The 22,377-nt window shown below is 42.9% G+C and overlaps 1 protein-coding gene across 1 annotated transcript in view; it reads right to left on the bottom strand.

The window, feature by feature from the left end:
- Positions 1-441: 441 nt before the first annotated feature.
- LOC129853508 (transcription cofactor vestigial-like protein 4) overlaps positions 442-22,377 on the bottom strand; it is a 34,352-nt gene continuing 12,416 nt past the window's right edge. The window contains exons 2-6 of the mRNA XM_055919635.1: positions 5,972-6,070; positions 3,859-3,982; positions 3,467-3,737; positions 1,626-1,713; positions 442-1,508 (exon numbers count right to left, since the gene is read on the bottom strand). Of these exons, the coding sequence (XP_055775610.1) occupies positions 1,198-1,508; positions 1,626-1,713; positions 3,467-3,737; positions 3,859-3,982; positions 5,972-6,038 (861 nt within the window). The 5' untranslated portion in view covers positions 6,039-6,070 and the 3' untranslated portion in view covers positions 442-1,197. The remainder of the gene's footprint in view (positions 1,509-1,625; positions 1,714-3,466; positions 3,738-3,858; positions 3,983-5,971; positions 6,071-22,377) is intronic.

The following is a 22,377-nucleotide window of genomic DNA, read 5'->3' as shown; positions in this document are numbered from 1 at the left end:
GAGGATGAGTATTCACCTTTCTTTAGTTTTAAACCCAGGAGGAATAGGGATTCAAACCCCCCTAAATGCTGCCATGACTCAATCACCAAAAGGTATATAAACATCTCCCTTTCCGCAAAGAATCAAGTGCTGAATGCCATAATGCTTCCATCTTGTGACGTGGTGTACGTGCACACTATAAAGGATGTACCCCAGACACAGTGACTCACTACTGAAATTAAGCTGTCTGGAACGCTACCTTGAATGTCTACAGGAGTAGTATTCACATGAGAATCTGACTTCTTTACTGAGACGTGTAAGTGACACATAACCAACCTTTCTGACCTTGTCTTCTTTAACGTAAGGTCATAAAGCATACCAGTATTTGTAATTGTAAGTCAGTGGCACTTGCATTTTTTAAAGTATGTACAACAATCACAGTCATAGGCTCCAGGGAGTTAATTATATTGAATTGAATTTATATAATGCATTTTATCAGTGTTCAAAGCACTCCATATTTTTCAAAGTACATCATATAAAAATTGCACATTCAAAAGGTTTTCGTAAATCACCAGGTTGCTTTTCATACAAGAATATTGTTAATTTAAGTTAAGTATGTTTTATTTAAAAAAGCCTCAACTTGTAATATCCAGTCACAAATAGGTTTTTATTTTTGATTTGTCATTTTTAAGTTGATTTTATACAAAAACACAAAGTTACTGTATTGAACAGGTTTGGTGAATTTTTTTGTACAGGAGATTAGCACAGTAGTTTAGTAGACTGAAAATAGGATCCAGGTTCATTAAAAACATACAGTATAAATACACAATCATGAAAGTTGTGGCATCTTCACCGCATGAAATATGACACATTTACTGAAATATAATGGCCATCTATTTCAGAGATAGATATGCTATGAAAAAGTCTGTGACAGAAATTAAGAGAAATAAAGACATCACATCACTGTAACATTTGCTTGTCCCTTGAAATTAGACCAATAAACCCCCTTTCCACAAACAGGGCATAGACTCATAGAGATGCTCTCAATGGTTCAACCATAGAGTAGGTAAGTATTCCTGCATTCCCGTTCTCTAGTCTACCCTTGCTCAATAACTGTTTCCTTTGTGCTTTCATTCGTTGAAAAGCATGGACCTGCTGTTGTATTGCATAAAAAGCTACTCAAAGTTCATTCTTTCTCCAGGAAAGGTCTCTGTAGTTTTATTTGACTGACCAGAAGCTGGAGGTGGGAGTAGTGGTACTTTGAGACTCTTTGGGAGCTTGGCTTGGGCTGTGGCTGTAGCTGGGGGAGTGAGTGACACTTGGGCTGCTGGGTGGTGAGGATGTAGACGAGGAGCACGAGGAGGATTTAGATTTGATCTCAAGCCACTTCCCTCCCAAGGCTTTGGCAAAGTGGTCATCCACAGAAACGCTGATGGAGAGTTGGCGGGAGCTGGCCCTTTGGTAGTCCATCCCCAGGCTTCTCTTGAAATGCTCCTCCACCACATGGTCATAGCTGTGCTTATATAGCACTGCAATGGAGAGAATACCAAACAAAGGTCAGAGGCATAATTCTTAACAAGTCTGCAATACAACAACAGCATTGTAGCACTACAGTTTTTATTGAGATAAAGGAGAATGATACTGACCTGTGGAGGAGTGGCTGCTGCTGCGGATCTCAGATCTGCAGGTGGGCTTTCTTGTGGAGGAGACACAGGTGATCACAGAAGGACGCATCTGAAAGAGGCAAAACAATTGTTACATTTTAAAAAGTGTTTAAACATTATAAGATTCCGTACAGAACAATGTTTTCGAAAACCTAATTCCCCCCAGAACAATAGGATGAACATGTCAATGTAAACATAGCACATTAAGCCATCACTAACTTTTTGTTGAAGGCTCAGTTTGACTTTAGGATAGAACATTTATTTGGTTAAGGATGGGGCCTGAAAGCTGTTCACCCTCATCAGGTTGGCACAAACAGGTCAAAGAAAGAGATGTCTGTTTAGTCATGTTGAGGACATTCCTCCCACCATTGCTCACATTTTCTCCCGAATCCGGCTCAATTGCATATCTTGGACAAGCAGAAGCCTGTAAAGGCTCTTGGGAATAGAATGTGCCAATGAGCGTTTATAATCACTACAGAGATCGCAGAGATACACTATATATACAAAAGTATGTGGACACGCATTCAAATGAGTGGATTCGGCTATTTCAGCAACACGCGTAGCTGACAGGTGTATAAAATTGAACACATAGCCATGCAATCTCCATAGACATACATTGGCAGTAGAATGGCCTTACTGATGAGCTCAGTGACTTTCAACGTGGCACCTTCATAGGATGCCACCTTTCCAACAAGTCAGTTAGTCTAATGTCTGCCCTGCTAGAGCTGCCCTGGTCCACTGTAAGTGCTGTTATTGTGAAGTGGGAATGTCTAGGAGCAACAATGGCTCAGCCGCGAAATGGTAGGCCACACAAGATCACAGAATGGGACCGCCAAGTGCTGAAGTGCATACCATGTAAAAATCATCTGTCCTCGGTTGCAACACTCACTACCGAGTTCCAAACTGCCTCTGGAAGCAACGTCAGCACAATAACTGTTCATCGGGAGCTTAATGAACTGGGTTTCCATGGCCAAGCAAGCCTAAGATCACCATGCTATGCGCAATGCCAAGCTTCGGCTGGAGTAGTGAAAAGCTTGCTGCCATTGGACTCTGGAGCAGTGGAAACATGTTCTCTGGAGTGATGAATCACGCTTCACCATCTGGCAGTCTGATGGACAAATCTGTGTTTGGCGGATGCCAAGAGAACACTACCTGCCAACGGTAAAGTTTGGTGGAGGAGGATGGTCTGGGGCTGTTTATCACGGTTTGGGCTAGGCCACTTAATTGCAGTGAAGGAAAATGTTTACGCTACAGTATACAATTACATTCTAGACGATTCTGTGCTTCCAACTTTGTGGCAACAGTTTGGGGAAAGCCCTTTCCTATTTCAGCATGACAAGGCCCCCTTGCACAAAGCGAGGTCCATACAGAAATGGTTTGTTGAGATCAGTGTGGAAGAAATTGACTGGCCTGCAGCCCTGACCTCAACACCATCAAACACCTTTGGGATGAATTGGAACGCCGACTGAAAGCCAGGCCTAATCGCCCAACCTTAATGCCAGACCTCACTAATGATCTTGTGGCTGAATGGAAGCAAGTCCCCGCAGCAATGTTCCAACATCTAGTGGAACACCTTCCCAGAAGAGTGGAGGCTGTTATAGAAGCAAAGGGGGGACCAACTCCATATTAATGCCCATGATTTTGGAATGAGATGTTCGACAGGTATCCACTTACTTTTGGTCATGTAGTGTACGTAGGCTCTGACTGCCTAGGGCTACACTGGAAGATTACTGAGGCACTCATGACTGAGACAAACCAGAAAACCCATCCTTCATGTTGTTAGCACCTGGACCCACTATTATAATTGTTCCTCTTGAAATTACCTGTATCTGATCAGTGGATGTAGTGCTTTTGGTTTCCTTCTCTGTCCCCTCAGGCTCTTTCCTTGGTTTCTTAATTAGGTCCAGTGGTTCATCCATAGGGGGTGTGGGATACACATGATGGGGAAGATGACCTGTGGGGCTGGGGGTTGGGCTCCAGGAGGATGTGGGGCTTGGGGTTGGGCTCCAGGAGGATGTGGGGCTCTGGGGAACACTAAACACAGCTGGCCTCTGAGCACTTCTCATGTTGCTTTTGCTCTGTGCCCTCTCTCGCCTGAAACACAAAATCACATGCTGAAACATGGAATCATACACTGGACATGGCGTTATGAAACCAATGGTTGTCAATTATGAAGTTATAGAGGGGGATTAAGGCATGTGCAGGTTTCACAAACCTTTCTTCCAATGTTAGGCCACGCTCAGAGCTGTGTTTGCGCTTGACTGGATGCACTGGTGGTACTCGAACTCTCTCATTTGTCATATGCCTGAATCTATCTTCACTTCTTAGGTTCGGCTGACCTACAAAAGGAAAGATCAGGCACACATAAAGCTAATGGTTACTATTTGAAATAATATACACTATACTTATTGGCAAAGATTTTGGCACAGATAAGGATGGCTTACACCTAACTAACCTACTGAACAGACATTAGGTGTGGCAATGAGTAAATAGGTGACGGGTTGTTTTGATCCGTGGAACTGTGACATACGGTTCATCACCTGTATGAGTAGTTTGTGGCCGTGGGAAAGCTTTCATGCCACCGTTAATTGTAAACTCTGTTAAGCTGTGGAACTAGACATACCAGATTGGTGAGTGTTACAAATCTTCTTGATTCAATGTTAACTGTAAATGTTGTATTTCAACATACAGTGATGATGACACCTATCTTATTTACATATATAAGAGAGGAAGATTAGTTTATATTCAAAAGGTGGATTGAGCTGGACAAACTTAAGATAACTAATGTCTCACCATCATTACAATACACACATCACACAGAAGCATTCTCTTCATTGTGAGAAACTAACAGAAACATCAACAGGTGCTAATATCCTTTGTGTTATTCACATGACATTTGAGTCACTTAGCAGACACTCTTATCCATATTGACTTACAGGTAGTGCAGTCATCTTAAGATAGCTAGGTGGGACAACCACATATCACACTCATAGTAAGTACATTTTTCCTCAATAAAGTAGCTATCAGAGATAGTAAGGGGGGAAATGGGGAGGAGGTGAGGATGAGGTGCAAGGGGGGGTGCTGTGGAATTATTTAAGATACTATTTGAAGAGGAAGGGTCAAGATGTTTTCGGAAGATGGACTGTCCTAGGTATGTTCAGATGTAAGCTGGTTCCACCATTGGGTTGCCAGGAGAGAGAAGAGCTTGGACTGGGCTGAGCAGGAGCTGCCCTCCCGTAGAGGTGGGAGGGCCAAGAGACCAGAGGTGGCAGAATGTGACGTTTGCCAATGTCAGTACACTGGCATTTGTTTTTCATAAAGCTGACACCAGTCCTCTTCACATTATGTTGTTTCTTTAAAGCTAAATTCCTTGAACTATATTCAAATTGGCATTGTCAATATACCTAAAGAAATGCACTACATTAGCATGCAATGCTCCACTACCACATTGAGATACAATGCTGAATGATTAGGTCATGTTAGTACTGTACATGAATGGTCCCCTTAATCTCAAATACTCCCCCATTCCACAATCGTCAGTCCAATCCACATCTCAAACAGTCATGTCCCTCAACCCCAACCTCTCACCTATGACCTCCCATTCTGTCCCTCAGACAGCATAATGTCACAGTGGATGCCCGTGGAGGGTGACTGGGAGAAAACCACACCTTGCCTGACTGACGTTATGATGCCTGAGGCATGGTTATTTGTTCCCTATCAGTAGAGGAAACAAAAGGGCAGTATCTTCAGATCCTCTCCATCTGCCACAGTTATTCCCATCATCTGACATAAACCTATCTGAAGTAATGCTTGAGAGCAAGACATTTAGAAGCAAGTTGACATTTTACCAATGGAGGGACTCATTTATAGTTGCTGACTATTCTTAAATGTTGTTATAGCCTTAAGTGGATATAGTGAGGCATTATTATCACATTCGTCAACGTTATCTTAAACTCAAAACCTTGAAAAAAAAAAAGAAGTTAAAATATGTATTGGTTTCTTAAATGATATTGTTAAAGTTGCTGGATTACATATTGTTTTTATACAATTCAAACAGTTAGCTACAATGTACTCAATGACATTTACTCGGACTTAGTAAAAGTTATTTTATAATGACCCTAAACATTTGCATTTCTAATGACTTTAGTTGAACTAGCTAAGCTAATTACGAAGTAATAATTAACTAATAACAACTGTGTCATCATACATGATAACAATGCATGTTGCAGCAATAAATACTACTATTTAAAGTAGCAGGGATCACAGCAGCACAATTCTATTTTGTGAAACAATAGTAGGCTTATAAGAAAATAAATAAGATATATTACCTTCCAAGATGTAGACTTTGAAGCCACTGCTCATCCGAGTTATGTATTGCAAGTTTGCAACAGCCATGTTTCCTTGTCTTTGTCTGTGAATAAAGCAAACTGCAGAGGATCACCTTGACTGTTCGAGCTAAAAGGACACAATGAGCCTAAATTCTGGTTGGAAATGGAAAGTCAATGAGATGCTGGGCTTGATCTTGGCCAGGTAACGTATCAGGAGGCTGCGCAGAGCTGCTGTGTCTTCCAGGAAACCCTATTGCTGCAATGTCATTGGTCGCTCTCAAGCCAATCACAACCTCCTCCCTTTTAGATGTTTATGTTATTGTTGCAGGAAAAGTGGGTTCACAGGTAGATACCTCAAATAGGAAAAATTATATTAAACTGTTCCCTGACTGTCCCTGCACCACCCAACCATACGTTTACTTCACTTTCAGGCATAAACATGAATGTAACATAGATTACTTACCATTCAATTCAACGGAGACTCAAAACAAGAAAACACTGATAATGTCACAAAGCACTTTTTTCCATGTTTTGTACTTCTCCCAGAATCCACTGGGAACTTCAGGTGTATCTTTTGTCTCCACTCTGGAAGTCAGCACCTGTCCTCTGCCCTTCCCTCGATCCTAATCTACAATCTCACCAAACTGCATTTTTTCGAGTGCTTAGCCCACCAGAGCTCCAGTCATTCCACTGACCTGCCCATACACGTACACAGCTGTGCTGTGAGCCAGCCTAACCATTAATGAAAAAGGCTATTGTTGATGGCCAGACAAAGGCCCCTAAATCCTGGAAAAACTTCTGCACAGAGAAACAATCTTGTCTGAGCATGCTGAAGAGTCTGGACACACATGAGCATACTCTCAGCACACATGTGACCACAACAACACTCAGGACCTGACACATTTACAGGCACTTATAAAATACATACAAAAATTACAACATTTAGAATGTGTGGTGACTGATATGCTTTTGAAGGACTGAAGGACGAGAGGGACTTATTATTAGTTGCTTACTGTTCTTAAAAATGTGGTTATTGCCTACTTTTTTATGTTCCTTTTGTAACATGATTAAAGGGTAAAATAAATGATTTAAATATCTTATCTGGTTTATGTTTTAAGAACGCCCTCTCGAGTTATTGATAGGCCTATATTCTGTTGTATATACCTGTTGAATATATATATATATATATATTTTTTTTGTGTGTGTGTGACCCAGCTCTGTGAAAGCGCTCAACAAATATGTAGACTACTCCTGTCAAAATAGGATAGGTGCCACTTTGAAGCAAGTCAAGCTCAACAGTGACCCCTTGGGGCACACACTGGCATTTCTAACATTTTATTCCTTGGACTTAGTTGGTTACGATTTATCTAAACTTCATGAATAGGGGAGAGTGGGGTAATTTGAGCCAAAAGGGTAAGTTGAGCCACCGTCGTTTCTGGGAAACCATACACACAATTAATAATTTTACATATTTTGAAATATTTAGGAAGAGGTTATAATTTCATGGAGTCTGTCAAGGAAGAAAAAAATAAAATGATTTTCACAAAGTCTAATTAATTTATTGTGTTACAAGTTTCATGATGCTTGTATCTAAACCAAAGCCGCTAATTTTAAGATTGTTCTAAACATCAGCTGGGGTATTTATAAGCTTCAATATGAAGAAAGAAATTGCTTTTCTTTAAAAAACAAGGACATTTCTAAGTGACCCCAAACTTTTGAACGGTAGTGTAAGTATTCAGACCCTTTACTCAGTACTTTGTTGAAGCACCTTTGGCAGTGATTACAGCCTCAACTTTTCTTGGGTATGATGCTACAAGCTTGCCACACCTGTATTTGGGGAGTTTCTCCTATTCTTCTCTGCAGATCCTCTCAATCTCTGTCAGGTTGGAAGGGGAGCGTCGCTACACCGCTATTTTCAGGTCTCTCCAGAGATGTTCGTTCAGGTTCAAGTCTGGGCTCTGGCTGGGCCACACAAGGACACTCAGAGACTTGTCCCGAAGCCACTCCTGTATTGTCTTGGCTGTGTGCTTAGGGTCATTATCCTGTTGGAAGGTGAACCGTTGCCCCAGTCTGAGGTCCTGAGAGCTGTGGAGCAGGTTTTCATCAAGGATCTCTTTGTACTTTGCTCCGTTAATCTTTCCATCAATCCAGTCTCTGCCACTGAAAACATCCCCACAGCATGATGCTGCCGCCACCATATTTACTGAAGGGATGGTGCCAGGTTTCCTCAAGACATGATGCGTGGAATTTCAGCCAAAGAGTTCAATCTTGGTTTCATCAGACCAGAGAAACTTGTTTCTCATGGTCTGAGAGTCCTTTAGGTGCCTTTTGGCAAAGTCCAAGAGGGCTGTCATGTGCCTTTTACTGAGGAGGGGCTTCCATCTACAAACTTTACTATGAAGTCCTGATTGGTGGAGTGCTGCAGAGATGGTTGTACTTCTGAAAGGTGCTCCCATCTCCACAGAGGAACTCTGGAGCTCTGTCAGAGTGACCATCAGGTTCTTGGTCACCTCCCTGACCAAGGCCCTTCTCCCCCGATTGCTCAGTTTGGCCAGGCGGCCAACTCTAGAAAGAGTCTTGGTGGTTCCAAACTTCTTCCATTTAAGAATGATGGAGGCCACTGTGTTCTTGGGGACATTCAATGCTGCAGAAATGTTTTGGTACCCTTCCCCAGATCTGTGCCTCGACACAATCCTATCTCAGAGCTCTACAGACAATTCCTACGACCTCATGGCTTGGTTTTTGCTGACATGCACTGTCAACTGTGAGACCTTATGTAGACAGGTGTGCGCCTTTCCAAATCATGTCCAATCAATTGAATTTTCCACAGGTGGACTCCAATCAAGATGTAGAAACCTCTCAAGGATGATCAATGGAAACAGGATGCATCTGAGCTCAATTTAGAGTCTCATAGCAAAGGGTCTGAATACTTATGTAAATAAGCTATTTCTGTTTTTATTTTTAATACATCGGCAAAAAAAACTAAAAACCTGTTTTGCTTTGTCAGTATGGGGTATTGATGAGGAAAGCAATTAATTGAATCAATATTAGAATAAGGCTGTAACGTAACAAAACATAGAAAAAGGGAAGGGGTCTGAATACTTTCTGAATGCTCTGTAGTTATACATTCCAGATGACAATACTAATGCTAGCGAGAGTACGTAAGCTAGCTAGGTCGCAAGTTTAATGTTGAGGACAGAGGGCGCTGTTTTCACTTTGGGGGTAAATCGTGCCAATTTAAACGGCCTCGTACTCAATTCTTGCTCGTACAATATGCATATTATTATTACTATTGGATAGAAAACACTCTCTAGTTTCTAAAACCGTTTGAATTATATCTGTGAGTAAAACAGAACTCCTTTTACAGCAAACTTCCTGACAGGAAGTGGAAAATCTGAAATTGATGGACTGTTCTAGGGCCTGCCTATTAAAGTCCTTGATATTTATTAGTTTAGATGCACTACATACGTCTTCCACTAGATGTCGACAGGCAGTGAGAGAAGAAATGGAGTGTGTAACTTGATCTGGGGTCGCATAATAGCTTTCGGCATGACGTGTCACCAGTTTCCTGTTTTCTGGAGAGTGTGTGACGTTATGGACGACTAATATCTCCGGCTTTGATTTAATTTGATACATGTGACAATATCATCGTAAAGTATGTTTTTTCAATATAGTTTTATCAGATGATTGAATTTTTTTCGGGAGTTTTGCCGTGTTCCGTTCTCTGAGTTTGTTGACGATGGAGAGATTCGCGCCACTTGGCAAGTGTGCTTGCTAAATCGAGAGGGAAAAAGGCTGTTCTAAAACCAAACAACGATTGTTCTGGACAAAGGACCCCTTGTACAACATTCTGATGGAAGATCAGTAAAAGTAGGACCCATTTTATGATGTTATTTCATATATCTGTCGTACATGTGAACTAGTCGTTTGCGGCCAGGTTTTGGGTACTCTCTCGCCATAACGTAAACTGCATATCGTAATGAAGTTATTTTTAGAATTCTAACACGGCGATTGCATTAAGAACTAGTGTATCGGCCTCCCGGGTGGCGCAGTGGTCTAGGGCACTGCATCACAGTGCTAACTGCGCCACCAGAGTCTCTGGGTTCGCGCCCAGGCTCTGTCGCAGCCGGCCGCGACCGGGAGGTCCGTGGGGCGACGCACAATTGGCATAGCGTCGTCCGGGGTAGGGAGGGTTTGGCCGGTAGGGATATCCTTGTCTCATCGCGCTCCAGCGACTCCTGTGGCGGGCCGGGCGCAGTGCGCGCCAACCAAGGGGGCCAGGTACACGGTGTTTCCTCCGACACATTGGTGCAGCTGGCTTCCGGGTTGGAGGCGCGCTGTGTTAAGAAGCAGTATGGCTGGTTGGGTTGTGCTTCGGAGGACGCATGGCTTTCGACCTTAGTCTCTCCCGAGCCCGTACGGGAGTTGTAGCGATGAGACAAGGTAGTAATTACTAGCGATTGGATACCACGAAAATTGGGGAGAAAATGGGATAAAAAAAAAAGAAAAAAAAAAGAACTAGTGTATCTATCATTTCCTATACAACATGTATTTTTAGTTATGTTTATGAATAGTTATTTGGTCAGAATATGTGTGTCAGAAAAAGTGTCAGAAAAATATCCGGACGTTGTGGGAAAAAGATGCTACGTTAGCACAATGTATAACCACTGATTTCAGCTCTAAATATGCACATTTTCGAACAAAACATAAGTGTATGTATAACCTGATGTTATAGGACTGTCATCTGATGAAGCTTATCAAGGTTAGTCAAAAATTATATATCTTGCTGGTTTATTCGCTATCGCTAACGTGCCTATTGCTATCGCTAACGTGCCTTGATGAATGAATGCGGTAGTGTGGTAGGCTATTGTAGTAAGCTAATATAATGCTATATTGTGTTTTCGCTGTAAAACACTTAAAAAATCGGAAATATTGGCTGGATTCACAAGATGTTTGTCTTTAATTTGCTGTACACCATCGATTTTTCAGAAATGTTTTATGATGAGTACTTAGGTATTTGACGTTGGTGTCTGTAATTACTCTGGCTGCTTCGGTTCTATTTCTGACAGTAGCTGTGATTGTAGCTGCAATGTAAAACTGATTTATACCTCAAATATGCACATTTCTTGAACAAAACATAGATTTATTGTATAACATGTTATAAGACTGTCATCTGATGAAGTTGTTTCTTGGTTAGTTTGGTTGGTTCTTGGTTAGTTAGGTTGGCTTTGTGCATGCTACCTGTGCTGTGAAAAATGTCTGTCCTTTTTTGTATTTGGTGGTGAGCTAACATAAATATATGTGGTGTTTTTGCTGTAAAACATTTTAAAAATCGGACATGTTAACTGGATTCACAAGATGTGTATCTTTCATTTGCTGTATTGGACTTGTTAATAATGTGTGAAAGTTAAATATTTCTAAAAAATGTCTTTTGAATTTCGCGCTCTGCCTTTTCAGTGGAATGTGGGAGGAGTTCCGCTTGCGGAACGCCAGAGCCAGACAGGTTAACACAAATGGTACGTATTTACAACAGACACTATTTACCTCCAAACAACAAGACATCAGGATTTTGGCAATTTCATTTAGCTGCATGCACAATAAACATCAGAAAAAAAGCAAATTCTTCTGAGGTAGAATAAGCAGGAGGGGAAAAAGCGGTTGGTCATCATTATAAGCATTTCGCTACACCGCAAGCATTTCGCTACACCCGCAATAACATCTGCTAAATATGTGTATGTGACCAATTTATTTGAGAATGGAAACTACAGACTGACTGAGGACCTGACTGGGTCGGTTCCTACACTGGCCCGGGAAAAAAGGCTGCTGATAAAATTATTATGACCTTATTTCAATAAGAAAACCAAAAGAAAGCTGGGGTCTTGGAAAGGAGTTGAGCTGGCCGTTTTTACAGCCGCCCCCAAATGTGTTGTGCATATTTGTTCCAGCTGACAAGCCAGCTAAGGGTCAGTAGGAGGAAGGTCTGGCAGCTGTATGAGTCGAGCAACAGACCTGACATAGGTTCTGTCCTTGACTTGCATCTCTGCTGTCCTCCCTTTCCTGTCTGCTCCAGGGATAACTGACTTGACAGTTCCAACTTGCCAGAGTGCCGTAGGAGTCTAATCGTCCACGATCATCACAACAGTTCCCACTACAATGTCTTCCTTATCCTTGTGTCACTTCTGGCGGCCTTGAAATGCAGGTAAGTAGTTCCGAGTGAAGCAGTGCCAGAAATGGTCGACTAGAACCTGGCTGTGTCTCCATATTTTGCGACTGAACAGTTCAGACTCTGGGTAGACCACCTGTGGTAGTAACGAGTCTGGCCACCCCATGAGAAGAGAGTTAGGAGGGATTGGATTCGGATCCATGATGTCCGACGACACATATCCCAAGGGTTTGTAGTTCAAGGTCCCTTCTATTTCGATTAGGACAGTCCTCAGCACCTCTCCGGAAAGGGTCTGCATGCCAAGGATGGTTTGCAGGGCAGTCTCGATGGATCTGATCTCTCTCTCCCAGCTTCCTCCAAAGTGTGGTGGACTTGGTGGGTTGAAGATGAAGTGAATCTTCGGGCTGGCTAACTGTTCCTGGAGCTGTGGATGGAGAGCCATGAAGGCCGCCTGTAGCTCTCGCTCCCCTCCCTTGAAATTTGTTTCTTGATCGGACAGGATCTCAAAGGGATTTCATCTTCAGGAGATGAAGTGTCTCAATGCCATTAGGAATGAATCAGAATCCATGTTCGTCAGTAGATCCACGTGTACAACCCGGGTGATCATGCACTTAAAGATGATGCTCCATCTCTTTTCATTTCTTTGGCCAATCTTGATGAAATATGGTCCAAAGCAGTCCATGCATGTAGAATATAATGTGGGCTTGTGGAGCCGCAGTTGGGCTGGAGGATGGTCAGCCATCCTCGGCACATCTGGCTGGCCTCACCACTTCCTGCATTCGGCGCAACCAAGCTGAAGATTACGAATAGCTGCCCTCCCTCTCAGAATCCAGAACCTTTCGGCACTACTGGCAGCCCCTTGTAACAACTGCACTGTAGCTTCCACCAGCTCCTGGAAAGTGTTGAACTGGGTAATATCAGGGAGAGACAACTTGGTGTCCACTGACAGGGGTCCACAGAAGGTAGGCTTCCGCAGCTCCTGTGCTTCATCAGGAAGTACATTGTCTGGTCTTCTCGACCAGGATGACTAGGCTTGCCACAGGAATGGAGGACCTTGACTCCAACGGTTGTGTTCTGAAAGCTGAGACAGTGTCTTGCCGTGTGTGATATCGTGTGATATCGTCAACCGGATTTCTCTCTGTGTCCACGTAACATCAGGCCTGGGGGTGCATGAGCTCCTTTATTTCTGTGACTCTTGATCTAGCTGCAAGGAATGCTACTTGGATCTGTCCATTGGTGTCTTCAGTATGGAGGTACACGACGGCACCGCACGCATGTTCTGAGGCATCACTGAAGATGTGAACACTTCTTGTGCTGGTTGAGAGATCCATGTCGGTGCTGACATAACACCTTGGCAGTGTGACCTGAGATAGCTGTAGAAGTACTTTCTCCCAAGTAAGCCACGCTTGGAGAAGATATTCAGCTAGGTATGAGACGATGAAGCCGAGTGGATCGTACTGGCTGGCAAGAATCCAACATACGTTGCGCATGATGGGATAAACGTTCTTAATTTGACCGTGCTTGTAGCCGAGAGTGTCAGACAGACATTGCTATCATAATCCAAGTGTGCACTCTTGGGGTTCCACGCCACCCTTGTTCGTTCAAGCTCAAGCCCCTGTAGTTGAAGGAACAGCATGGCGGAAGAATCAGAATTAGCTCGGTAACATAGATAATTAAGATGTCTTATCTGCATAATATGCTTATATGATTGAACTGTTGAACTCTTGTTATTAGAATGTATCCCTTCGGACTCTGGTGTTGGCAGATGCATTTCCTCCTTCATATTGGCCTCAGTCACCTGGGGCCCAGAGAGGGGAGAAGTCAGGCTTGTCTATCACATGTCCCTGGTGCTATGCAGAATATCAGAAAGAGAAGAGGACAACAGGGAACATTGTCTTCATATGTGAATATGTGTCTTTACCCATTTTAAAGCATGTGAAGGGATGGCGTGATTAATGGGGAACCAGTTATTTGTCTCCACAATGTCTGTGCGCCAGTCACTCCCTCCTTTGGCCTTGGGGGAGATAAGGTCTGAGACAAGATGTCTCGAACCATTGTACTGATGTTGCAGCTATCCTGGGATAGTGTATGACCCAGAGGCTCATTCCCTTCAGGACTTTACAATTGATTTATGCCATAGAATGAGTTGGTATTTCTGTACTCTGAAGGGTTAGGGATGAGATCAGAGCCTCTTCTTAGGGGCCAAACTCTGTACAATAAGAACAGTCTTCATAACAAATGCTATCTGGCTGGGAGATACTCCTTTCTCATGTGTCACCTTGTGACCCATTCCATACATCTGTTGTTTGTCATGTAGACTACGAGGGTGTATCTTTGCTATACAATATATTTTGTATACTTTGTATGTCAGAGCTGCTCGCCACAACACTTGGAAGTGTTGAGTCAACCAGCCTCATTATTGTAGAAGCATTTACTCTATGCTCCCTTATTAATAAGGTTTGAATAAAGTAACATCCTGATTGGTGATTGACCTGGCCTCTCCTCATTGTTCATTAGGATTTCCACAACAATTTTGGCGACGAGGAGGTGATCTGCAACTTCACCTGTTGATCGCTCCTGAAGACCTGGGTAAATTGTGCACAGGGGATCTGAAATTGGGATCACAGGGAAACCACACTCCGAAGGAGCAGCTGTACCCGCCTAAGATCTGAGAGGAAGCGTGCACGGTTGGACACCAGATCCCGAACTTAGTACTGAGAGAGGTGAGCTTGGACAATCTATCAATAAGTGATGAAAGATTAAAAAAAAAATATATTTTTAAATATATAGATATAAAATTACAAAATCCCCTGTTGAGGATATGCTCAGGGCGAGGTCTTCCTAAAGAGGGCCACAGCTGAGGTAACTAGCAGGACTGAGTTGGGTTGATAAGAGTGTTTTTAAGTGAGGTATCCTTCAACATGATTGTTAATTAGCCAGTTGCGGGCTACTAAAAGTCCAGATCCGTGGTACTGGGTTGATCACAGTAGGACTGGTGAGGTTAATGTATTGAAAGAGAAACTAGAGTGCAGGTGACGCCTTGTGAGGGCATCTAGCTTGGTGAAGTTCAAATAATAACGTGCAATGTTTTTATGTGTCACGTTCCTGACCTTATTTCCTTTGTTTAGTCTTGTTTAGTTGGTCAGGACGTGAGCTGGGTGGGCATTCTATGTTATGTGTTTCTATGTTGGGTTCATTGCATTAGCCTGATATGGTTCTCAATCGGGGGCAGGTGTTTGACGTTTCCTCTGATTGAGAACCATATTAAGGTAGGCTGTTCTCACTGTTTGTTTGTGGGTGATTGTTGCTGTGTCTGTGTTTGTTCGCCACACGGTACTGTTTCGTTTCGTTTCGTTTCGTTCGTTCGTTCGTTTGTTCCTGTTCGTGCGTTCATGTTTTATGTTCTCAAGTTCAGGTCTGTTCACGTCGTTTTGTTATTTTGTATTTTGTCAGTGTTCTGTTTAGTTGGATAATTCCTTAAAATTCAACATTATGAACATTCACCACGCTGCGCCTTGGTCCTCCTTCCTTCCACATAAAGACGAGCGTTGCATTATGAAATGTTTTGATGAACGAAGTTAACAGGTATGCCCTGGGTTACTATTGTTAGATATTATTGTGAGTGTTTGTTATTCCCGGCACTTCACCGGAGGGGGAGGTTAGAATATACGAGGTAAGATTGGATTTGAGGATCGTATTACACAATTAGATAGAAGAAACAGGTAATCTGTAGGTAGTTTTGCACATTTGGATAGACATAAGAGAATCTATACCACAGTAATCCCAGTAGGCAATATCCCAGTGAGGAGACAACACCCTGTTTTGAGACCACTAAGGGTTACCCTGTTCAAATAGACAGGGTTTGAAATCTAAAAACAGAGCCAAACGGTTTTCCCTCTTGTCTGTCTCATCCCATGTGTGTCCGTGTTTGTGTTTTCTGTGAGTGTGTATGAGTGAATGAGCAGGAACCATGGGACCACACGGGAGCAAAGGACACGGCATTCCAGATCCCCCAACATGGGCCCTGAAGGTTATGGCTGATAAGTGGGGGGGACATTTCGGACCAGGTGAAATTGTGGCTGGCATATCGAAGGAGGTTTCCTTTGACAGGGACACTGAGTGTGACACTGTTGGATGAGGTTAGGGAGAGGTTTTATAGGGGGCAGCATTTTCACTTTTGGATGAATTGGTGCCCATAGTGAACTCCCTCCTACTCTGTCCCAGATGATAATATATGCATATTAGTATTACTATTGGATAGAAAACACTCTGAAGTTTCTAAAACGGTTTGAATTATGTCTGTGAGTATAACAGAACTCATATGGCAGGCAAACTTCCAAACAGGAAGTGAGAATTCTGAGAAGGGTCGATGTGAAAGTCATCGCCTATTCAATTCCCTGTAATATATGGATCTGTTTGCACTTCCTACGCCTTCCACTAGATGTCAGCAGTCAGTAGAACGTGGAATGAAGCCTCTACTGTCATGTGGGGCCGGATGGGAGCTATTTGAGTCAGTGGTCTGGCAGAATGCTAGTTCCTGGTCACGCGCGCCAGTCATGGAATGGCCATGAGTGCCATTACTTATACAGACATGAAGAAATGTTCCGGTTGGAACGTTATTGGATATATATGATAACAACATCCTGAAGATTGATTCTCTACTAAGTTTGACCAGTTTATTCAACTTGTAATATAACTTTTTGAAGTTTTCGTCCCACGTTTGCCTTCATCTGCGCCAGTGTTTGGACAAGTGTACTACACATGCTAGCTAAAGTTGCTAATTTGACATAAGTAATGGACATTATCGAACAAAAAAAATGATTTATTGTGGAAATAGGATCCCTGGCATTGCATTCTGATGAAGATAATCAAAGGTAAGGGAATATTTATGATGTAATTTCGTATTTCTGTTGCTCCAACATGGCGGAGAAATTTTGTTAAATCTGAGCGCCGTCTCAGATTATTGCATGGTGTGCTTTTAAAGTTAAAATGCATGGTGTGCTTTTTAGGTAAAAAAATAATCTGACACAGCGGTTGCATTAAGAACAAGTGTATCTTTAATTATACGTAAAACATGTATCTTTCATCAAAGTTTATGATGAGTATTTCTGTTATTTGACGTGGCTCTCTGTAATTACTCCGGATATTTTGGAGGCATTTCTGAACATGGCGCCAATGTAAAACGAGATTTGTGAATATAAATATGCACATTATCGAACAAAACATAAATGTATTGTGTAACATGATGTCCTATGAGTGTCATCTGATGAAGATTATCAAAGGTTAGTGATTAATTTTATCTCTATTTCTGCTTTTGTGTGACTATCTTTGGCTGGGAAAAATGGCTGAGTGTTTTTTGGATTTGGTGGTGATCTAACATAAATATATGTTGTGTTTTCGCTGTAAAACATTTTAAAAATCGAACACGATGGGTAGATTAGCAAGATGTTTATCTTTCATTTGCTGTATTGGACTTGTTAATGTGTGAAAGTTACATATTTCTAAAAAAAAAATTGAATTTTGCGCGCTGCCTTTTCAGCGGAAAGTTGGGTACAGACTGAGGAAGAAGGGAAAACAGACAAAGATGAGACAGTAAGGAAGAATATGAAAGACGATGAGAGAGATTTCTCCCTCCTTATTCTTCTCCTCACAATGTCTATTCATTGCTGCCGGTGCCTGTGGCTGCGGTGGTCGTGTTGGGAAGAATAGGAGCACTATATCCCACCAAGACTGACTGGACGACCATCAGAGAATGCACCATGATGAAGGATGAGAGCTTGGAAGCGTATCGAAGGAGACTGGAAACCTGTTTCAGGCTGCACAGCGGCATCAGACCTAATGAATTGAAATATGGAGCTCTGTTGAAGGACGTCCTGGTGAGGGGCCTGACACCAGACCTGGAGAAAGCAGTGAGAACCACCTGTATCAGTTGGGAAACTGAACCCCTGGCCGCTGTGGTACAACTTTGCAAACATGCTGAGCGACAGCAACGTGCTCAGAAGGAAGAAAAAAAATAAAAATAAAGTGAAGCCTCAGAAATTGCAAGCTGCCCAGTAAACATTCTACCAGTGGCAGGTGCCTGCTGGAGTTGGAGGTGGTGGAAGTGGAGGAACCCCCAAACTTGGAAGTTGCTTCCCCTGTGGCAAGGCAGGCCATTTCGCTGCACAATGCAATCAAGCCCAGCAGCCGAGGGGAAGAGCCAGGGGTGAACCAAGAGGCAGAGGAGCCCCAAGGAGTGCCTGTACAATCCAGGACAAGAACAGGAGGAAGAATATTGACATGATGAAGAGACAGGGACAGATGAGGTAGAATCGTCAGAGCAACCCGAGCTTTTGTTTAAAGAGTCACACCCTTACCAGAGTAGAGCCAACCGTGGAGGCTTGCGTCAATGGTGAGTCAATAATATTTCTTGTTGATACTGGGGCTGACAAAACCTCCCATGTCTAGTGAAACAGTCAAAACTGTAGGGGCTTCAGGCCTCCCATTCACAGAGCATGTAACTATGCCTCTGCCTGTCTCCTTTTGTGAGGAGAAGTGTCAACATCAATTTCTCTACTCTGGCCACTGTCCTGTCAAACTGATGGGCAGGGACATCCTGCGTAAACTGGGCATCAACATAACATGTGGCCAAACCGGTTTAACCGTTATTCATGAGGAGGAAGAGGGGGAGCAATTGATGTTAATGTCTGAGTTTTGTGACTGGTATTACACATGGGACATTGATAATGAGGTGCCCAATATTGTTAGTGTTTTCTCAATGACTAAACCCCATTGGGGCCACGAGGGCAGTTTCATGTCTGAAGCAGGCTTACATTGCACCTCCCATTTTTCACCATTGACAAGAGATCTCCATTATTAGAAGCAATGGCTGTGTGCTACATTACAGGATGAGTCAGTGCAGTGTGAGGGTTTATACTGTAGCCGTGATTTCTGTGCTTTAGGAGTTAATCTAACCCCTGCACAGAAAGAGTGCTACCTGTTTGAGGAAAGCACACCACATGTGTCCCTGGCAAAATCAGATTGAGTAGAATGGGCGGATATTGATGCTATTGACTGGAAGATGCGCCTTGATGGGTCAACTTATTCACACAGCACACTGACAAGTTGTTACCCATTCAGTTGGGAAACACCAACTGAGAGGGGTGTGCATGGTGTTGATCATGTTTATTTTTCTACCAATATTTTGTTGAGTGAAGACTCACCCCTCCTGAGAGGGGTCCCTGAATGCTTATGGGAAATGGACAAGTATTTATTTTGGGAGAATGAAGGGAGCAGGGCCAATGGTGGTCACTCCTAAGGATACCAGGCGCCCATCTAGAGCACAGTATCCACTCAATAGGGAGGCAACAGCAGGTATTACTCCTGTTCATGCATCCTTGTTAGCTAATGGCGCTTTAATTCCCCGTCCAGAATCACCCTGTAACACCCCTATCTTGCCTGTTAAAAAGCCTTCAGGTGATTGGAGATTTGTCCAGGATTTAAGGCTTGTGAACGATGCAGTTTTTGCCCGTGCCCCTGTGGTTCCCAATGTTACTACTCTGTTGGGGTGTTACCACCCACAGCACAGTGGTTCTCTGTGATTGATTTGGCTAATGCGTTTTTTCAGTATTCCTGTGGCACCAGAATCTCAGTTCTGGTTCGCCTTCACGTTTCTTAGTAAGAGATTTACGTGGACGGTGGCACCTATGTGCTATCCCCCCCAATGTTTTCAGCGGCTTTAGTGCAAAATCTGGAGGGTTTTATAGCCCCTGAGGGCAGCACTCTGATTCAGTATGTGGATGCTTTGTTGTTGTGCTCCAGCTCAATGGAAGCTTGTGAAACTGATACTCGTGCTCTGTTGATATTTCTTGCTGAGAATCGTCACAAAGTTTCAAAGAAGTTACAGTTGGTTTCACAGACAGTCAAGTATCTAGGTCATGACGTCATGACATCACTCCAAATGGCAGGCAGCTGGGTACAGAGAGGATACAGGCTATTCTCTCCGTCGCACAGCTGGTTACTAAACAACACATGATGTCATTGACTGATATGATAGGGTATTGTAGGACGTGGTTACCTAACTATGCTGAGGTGGTGCAGCCGCTTTCTGACCTTATTTATGGCCACAAAATGGCTATGAATGACACAATTAAGTGGACACCAGAGGGACTGACTGCTCTGACCTTACTAAAACAACTCATGACTACCTCTCCCTGTTTGGGGCTCCTTGACCATTCTAAACCTTTTAACCTCTCTTGGGTATGTGAGACGTCTTCAACAGCCAGTGAAACTGCTGGCCGCCAAATTGAAATACAGAAATACTCATTATAAAAATTCTGAAAACAAAACATATTTTACATAGGTTTAAAGATTAACTTCTTGTGAATCCAAACACAGTGTCAGATTTTAAAAATTGCTTTACGGCGAAAGCATACCGTACGATTATTTGAGAACATAGCCCAGCAGACAAATAATTACAAATAGTAACCAGCCAAGTAGAAGAGTTACACAAGTCAGAAATAGAGATAGAATTAATCCCTTACCTTTGATTATCTTCATATGGTTGCACTCAGCAGACATTAATTTACTCAATAAATGTTCCTTTTGTTCGATAAAGTCTCTTTATATCCAAAAACCCCCGTTTTGTTCGCATTTTCTTCAGTAATCCACAGGCTCAAACGTAGTCAAAACAGGCAGACAAAAAATCCAAATTGTATCCGTAAAGTTCATAGAAACATGTCAAACGATGTTTATATTCAATCCTCAGGTTGTTTTTAGCCTAAATAATCGATAATAGTTCAACCGGACAATAACGTCGTCAATATAAAAGGTAAACAAGAAAGGCACTCTCTCGGTCTCGCGCATGAAAAAGCTCTGTGACACTTTAGGGTCCACTCATTCAGACTGCTCTTACTTCCTCATTTTTCAGAATACAAGCCTGAAACAATTTCTAAAGACTGTTGACATCTAGTGGAAGGCATAGGAACTGCAATTTGAGTCCTAAATCAATGGATACTGTAATGGCATTGAATAGAAAACTACAAAACCAAAAAAAACAACAACTCCCGAATGGATTTTTCTCAGGTTTTTGCCTGCCAAATCAGTTCTGTTATACTCAGACACTATTTGAACAGTTTTGGAAACTTTAGAGTATTTTCTATCCAAATCGACCAGTTATATGCATATCATATCTTCTGGGCTCGAGAAGCAGGCAGTTTAATTTGGGCATGCTTGTCATCTAAAATTCCGAATGCTGCCCCCTACCCTAGAGAAGTTAACCTCTTTGTTTGTGAGAAGAAATGGCTTTATGTCATCTGTTCTTACAGGATCATGGAGTAAAGCAGCGCCCTGTCGGGTATTTTTCCAAACAGCTGGACAGTGTGTCAAGAGGCCTGTTTTTTTGTTTGAGAGCTGTGGCTGCTGCTGCTGAAGCTGTGCTGGCTTGTGCAGACATTGTTGCCATGTGTGAACTCACTGTACACGTGCCTCATGCTGTACATGCTCTTATTTCACAGGCAAAGACGGCCCATCTAACACCAGCTTAACTGCTCCATTATCAGAATGTTCTTCTGACAATGTCTCATGTGACCCTGAAGATGTGCACTGTGTTAAATCCTGCTACTTTGTTGCCTACCCGAGGAATGCATTAATGGTACTTTGTCATCAACAAAGAATTTACGAGGGGGATTTTATAAGGGCGAGACCCAAATGCAGACACAGGAGGCAGATGGTTGAGTTCAGATATTTATTGTACCAAAAGGGGTAGGCAAAAGGCAGGTCGGGAACAGGCGAGAGTTCATAAACCAGGTCAGAGTCCAAACAGTACCAGGGGATAGGCAGGCTCGAGGTCAGGACAGGCAGAGTGGTCAAGCAGGCGGATTCGGCGTCAGGGCAGGCAAAGGTCAAAACCAGGAGGGCTAGGAAAAACAGAGACTGGGAAAAATAAGAGCTAGGATAAACGCTGGTTGACTTGGCAAAACAAGACGAATTGGCACAGAGAGACAGGAAACACAGGGATAAATACACCGGGGACTAATGGGGAAAGCAGGAGACACCTGGAGGTGGGTGGAAACAATCACAAAGACAGGTGAAACAGATCAGGGCATGACAGATTTGATTGTTCACATTGGTGCGGTAGAATCATCTTAGAACCTAGATCCCGTGTACCAGAACCTATTCTAATCCAACCCCGGTGAACCCCATTCCGAACCTGTCATTGTCAGAACCCAATCAATATTTCCATACCACAATTTAATGAATCCTA

Source organism: Salvelinus fontinalis, chromosome 4, assembly GCF_029448725.1.
Source record: "Salvelinus fontinalis isolate EN_2023a chromosome 4, ASM2944872v1, whole genome shotgun sequence".
NCBI lineage: Eukaryota > Metazoa > Chordata > Actinopteri > Salmoniformes > Salmonidae > Salvelinus > Salvelinus fontinalis.
The sequence above is the reverse complement of the archived record's forward strand: the minus strand, read 5'-3'. Positions and strand labels throughout refer to the sequence as shown.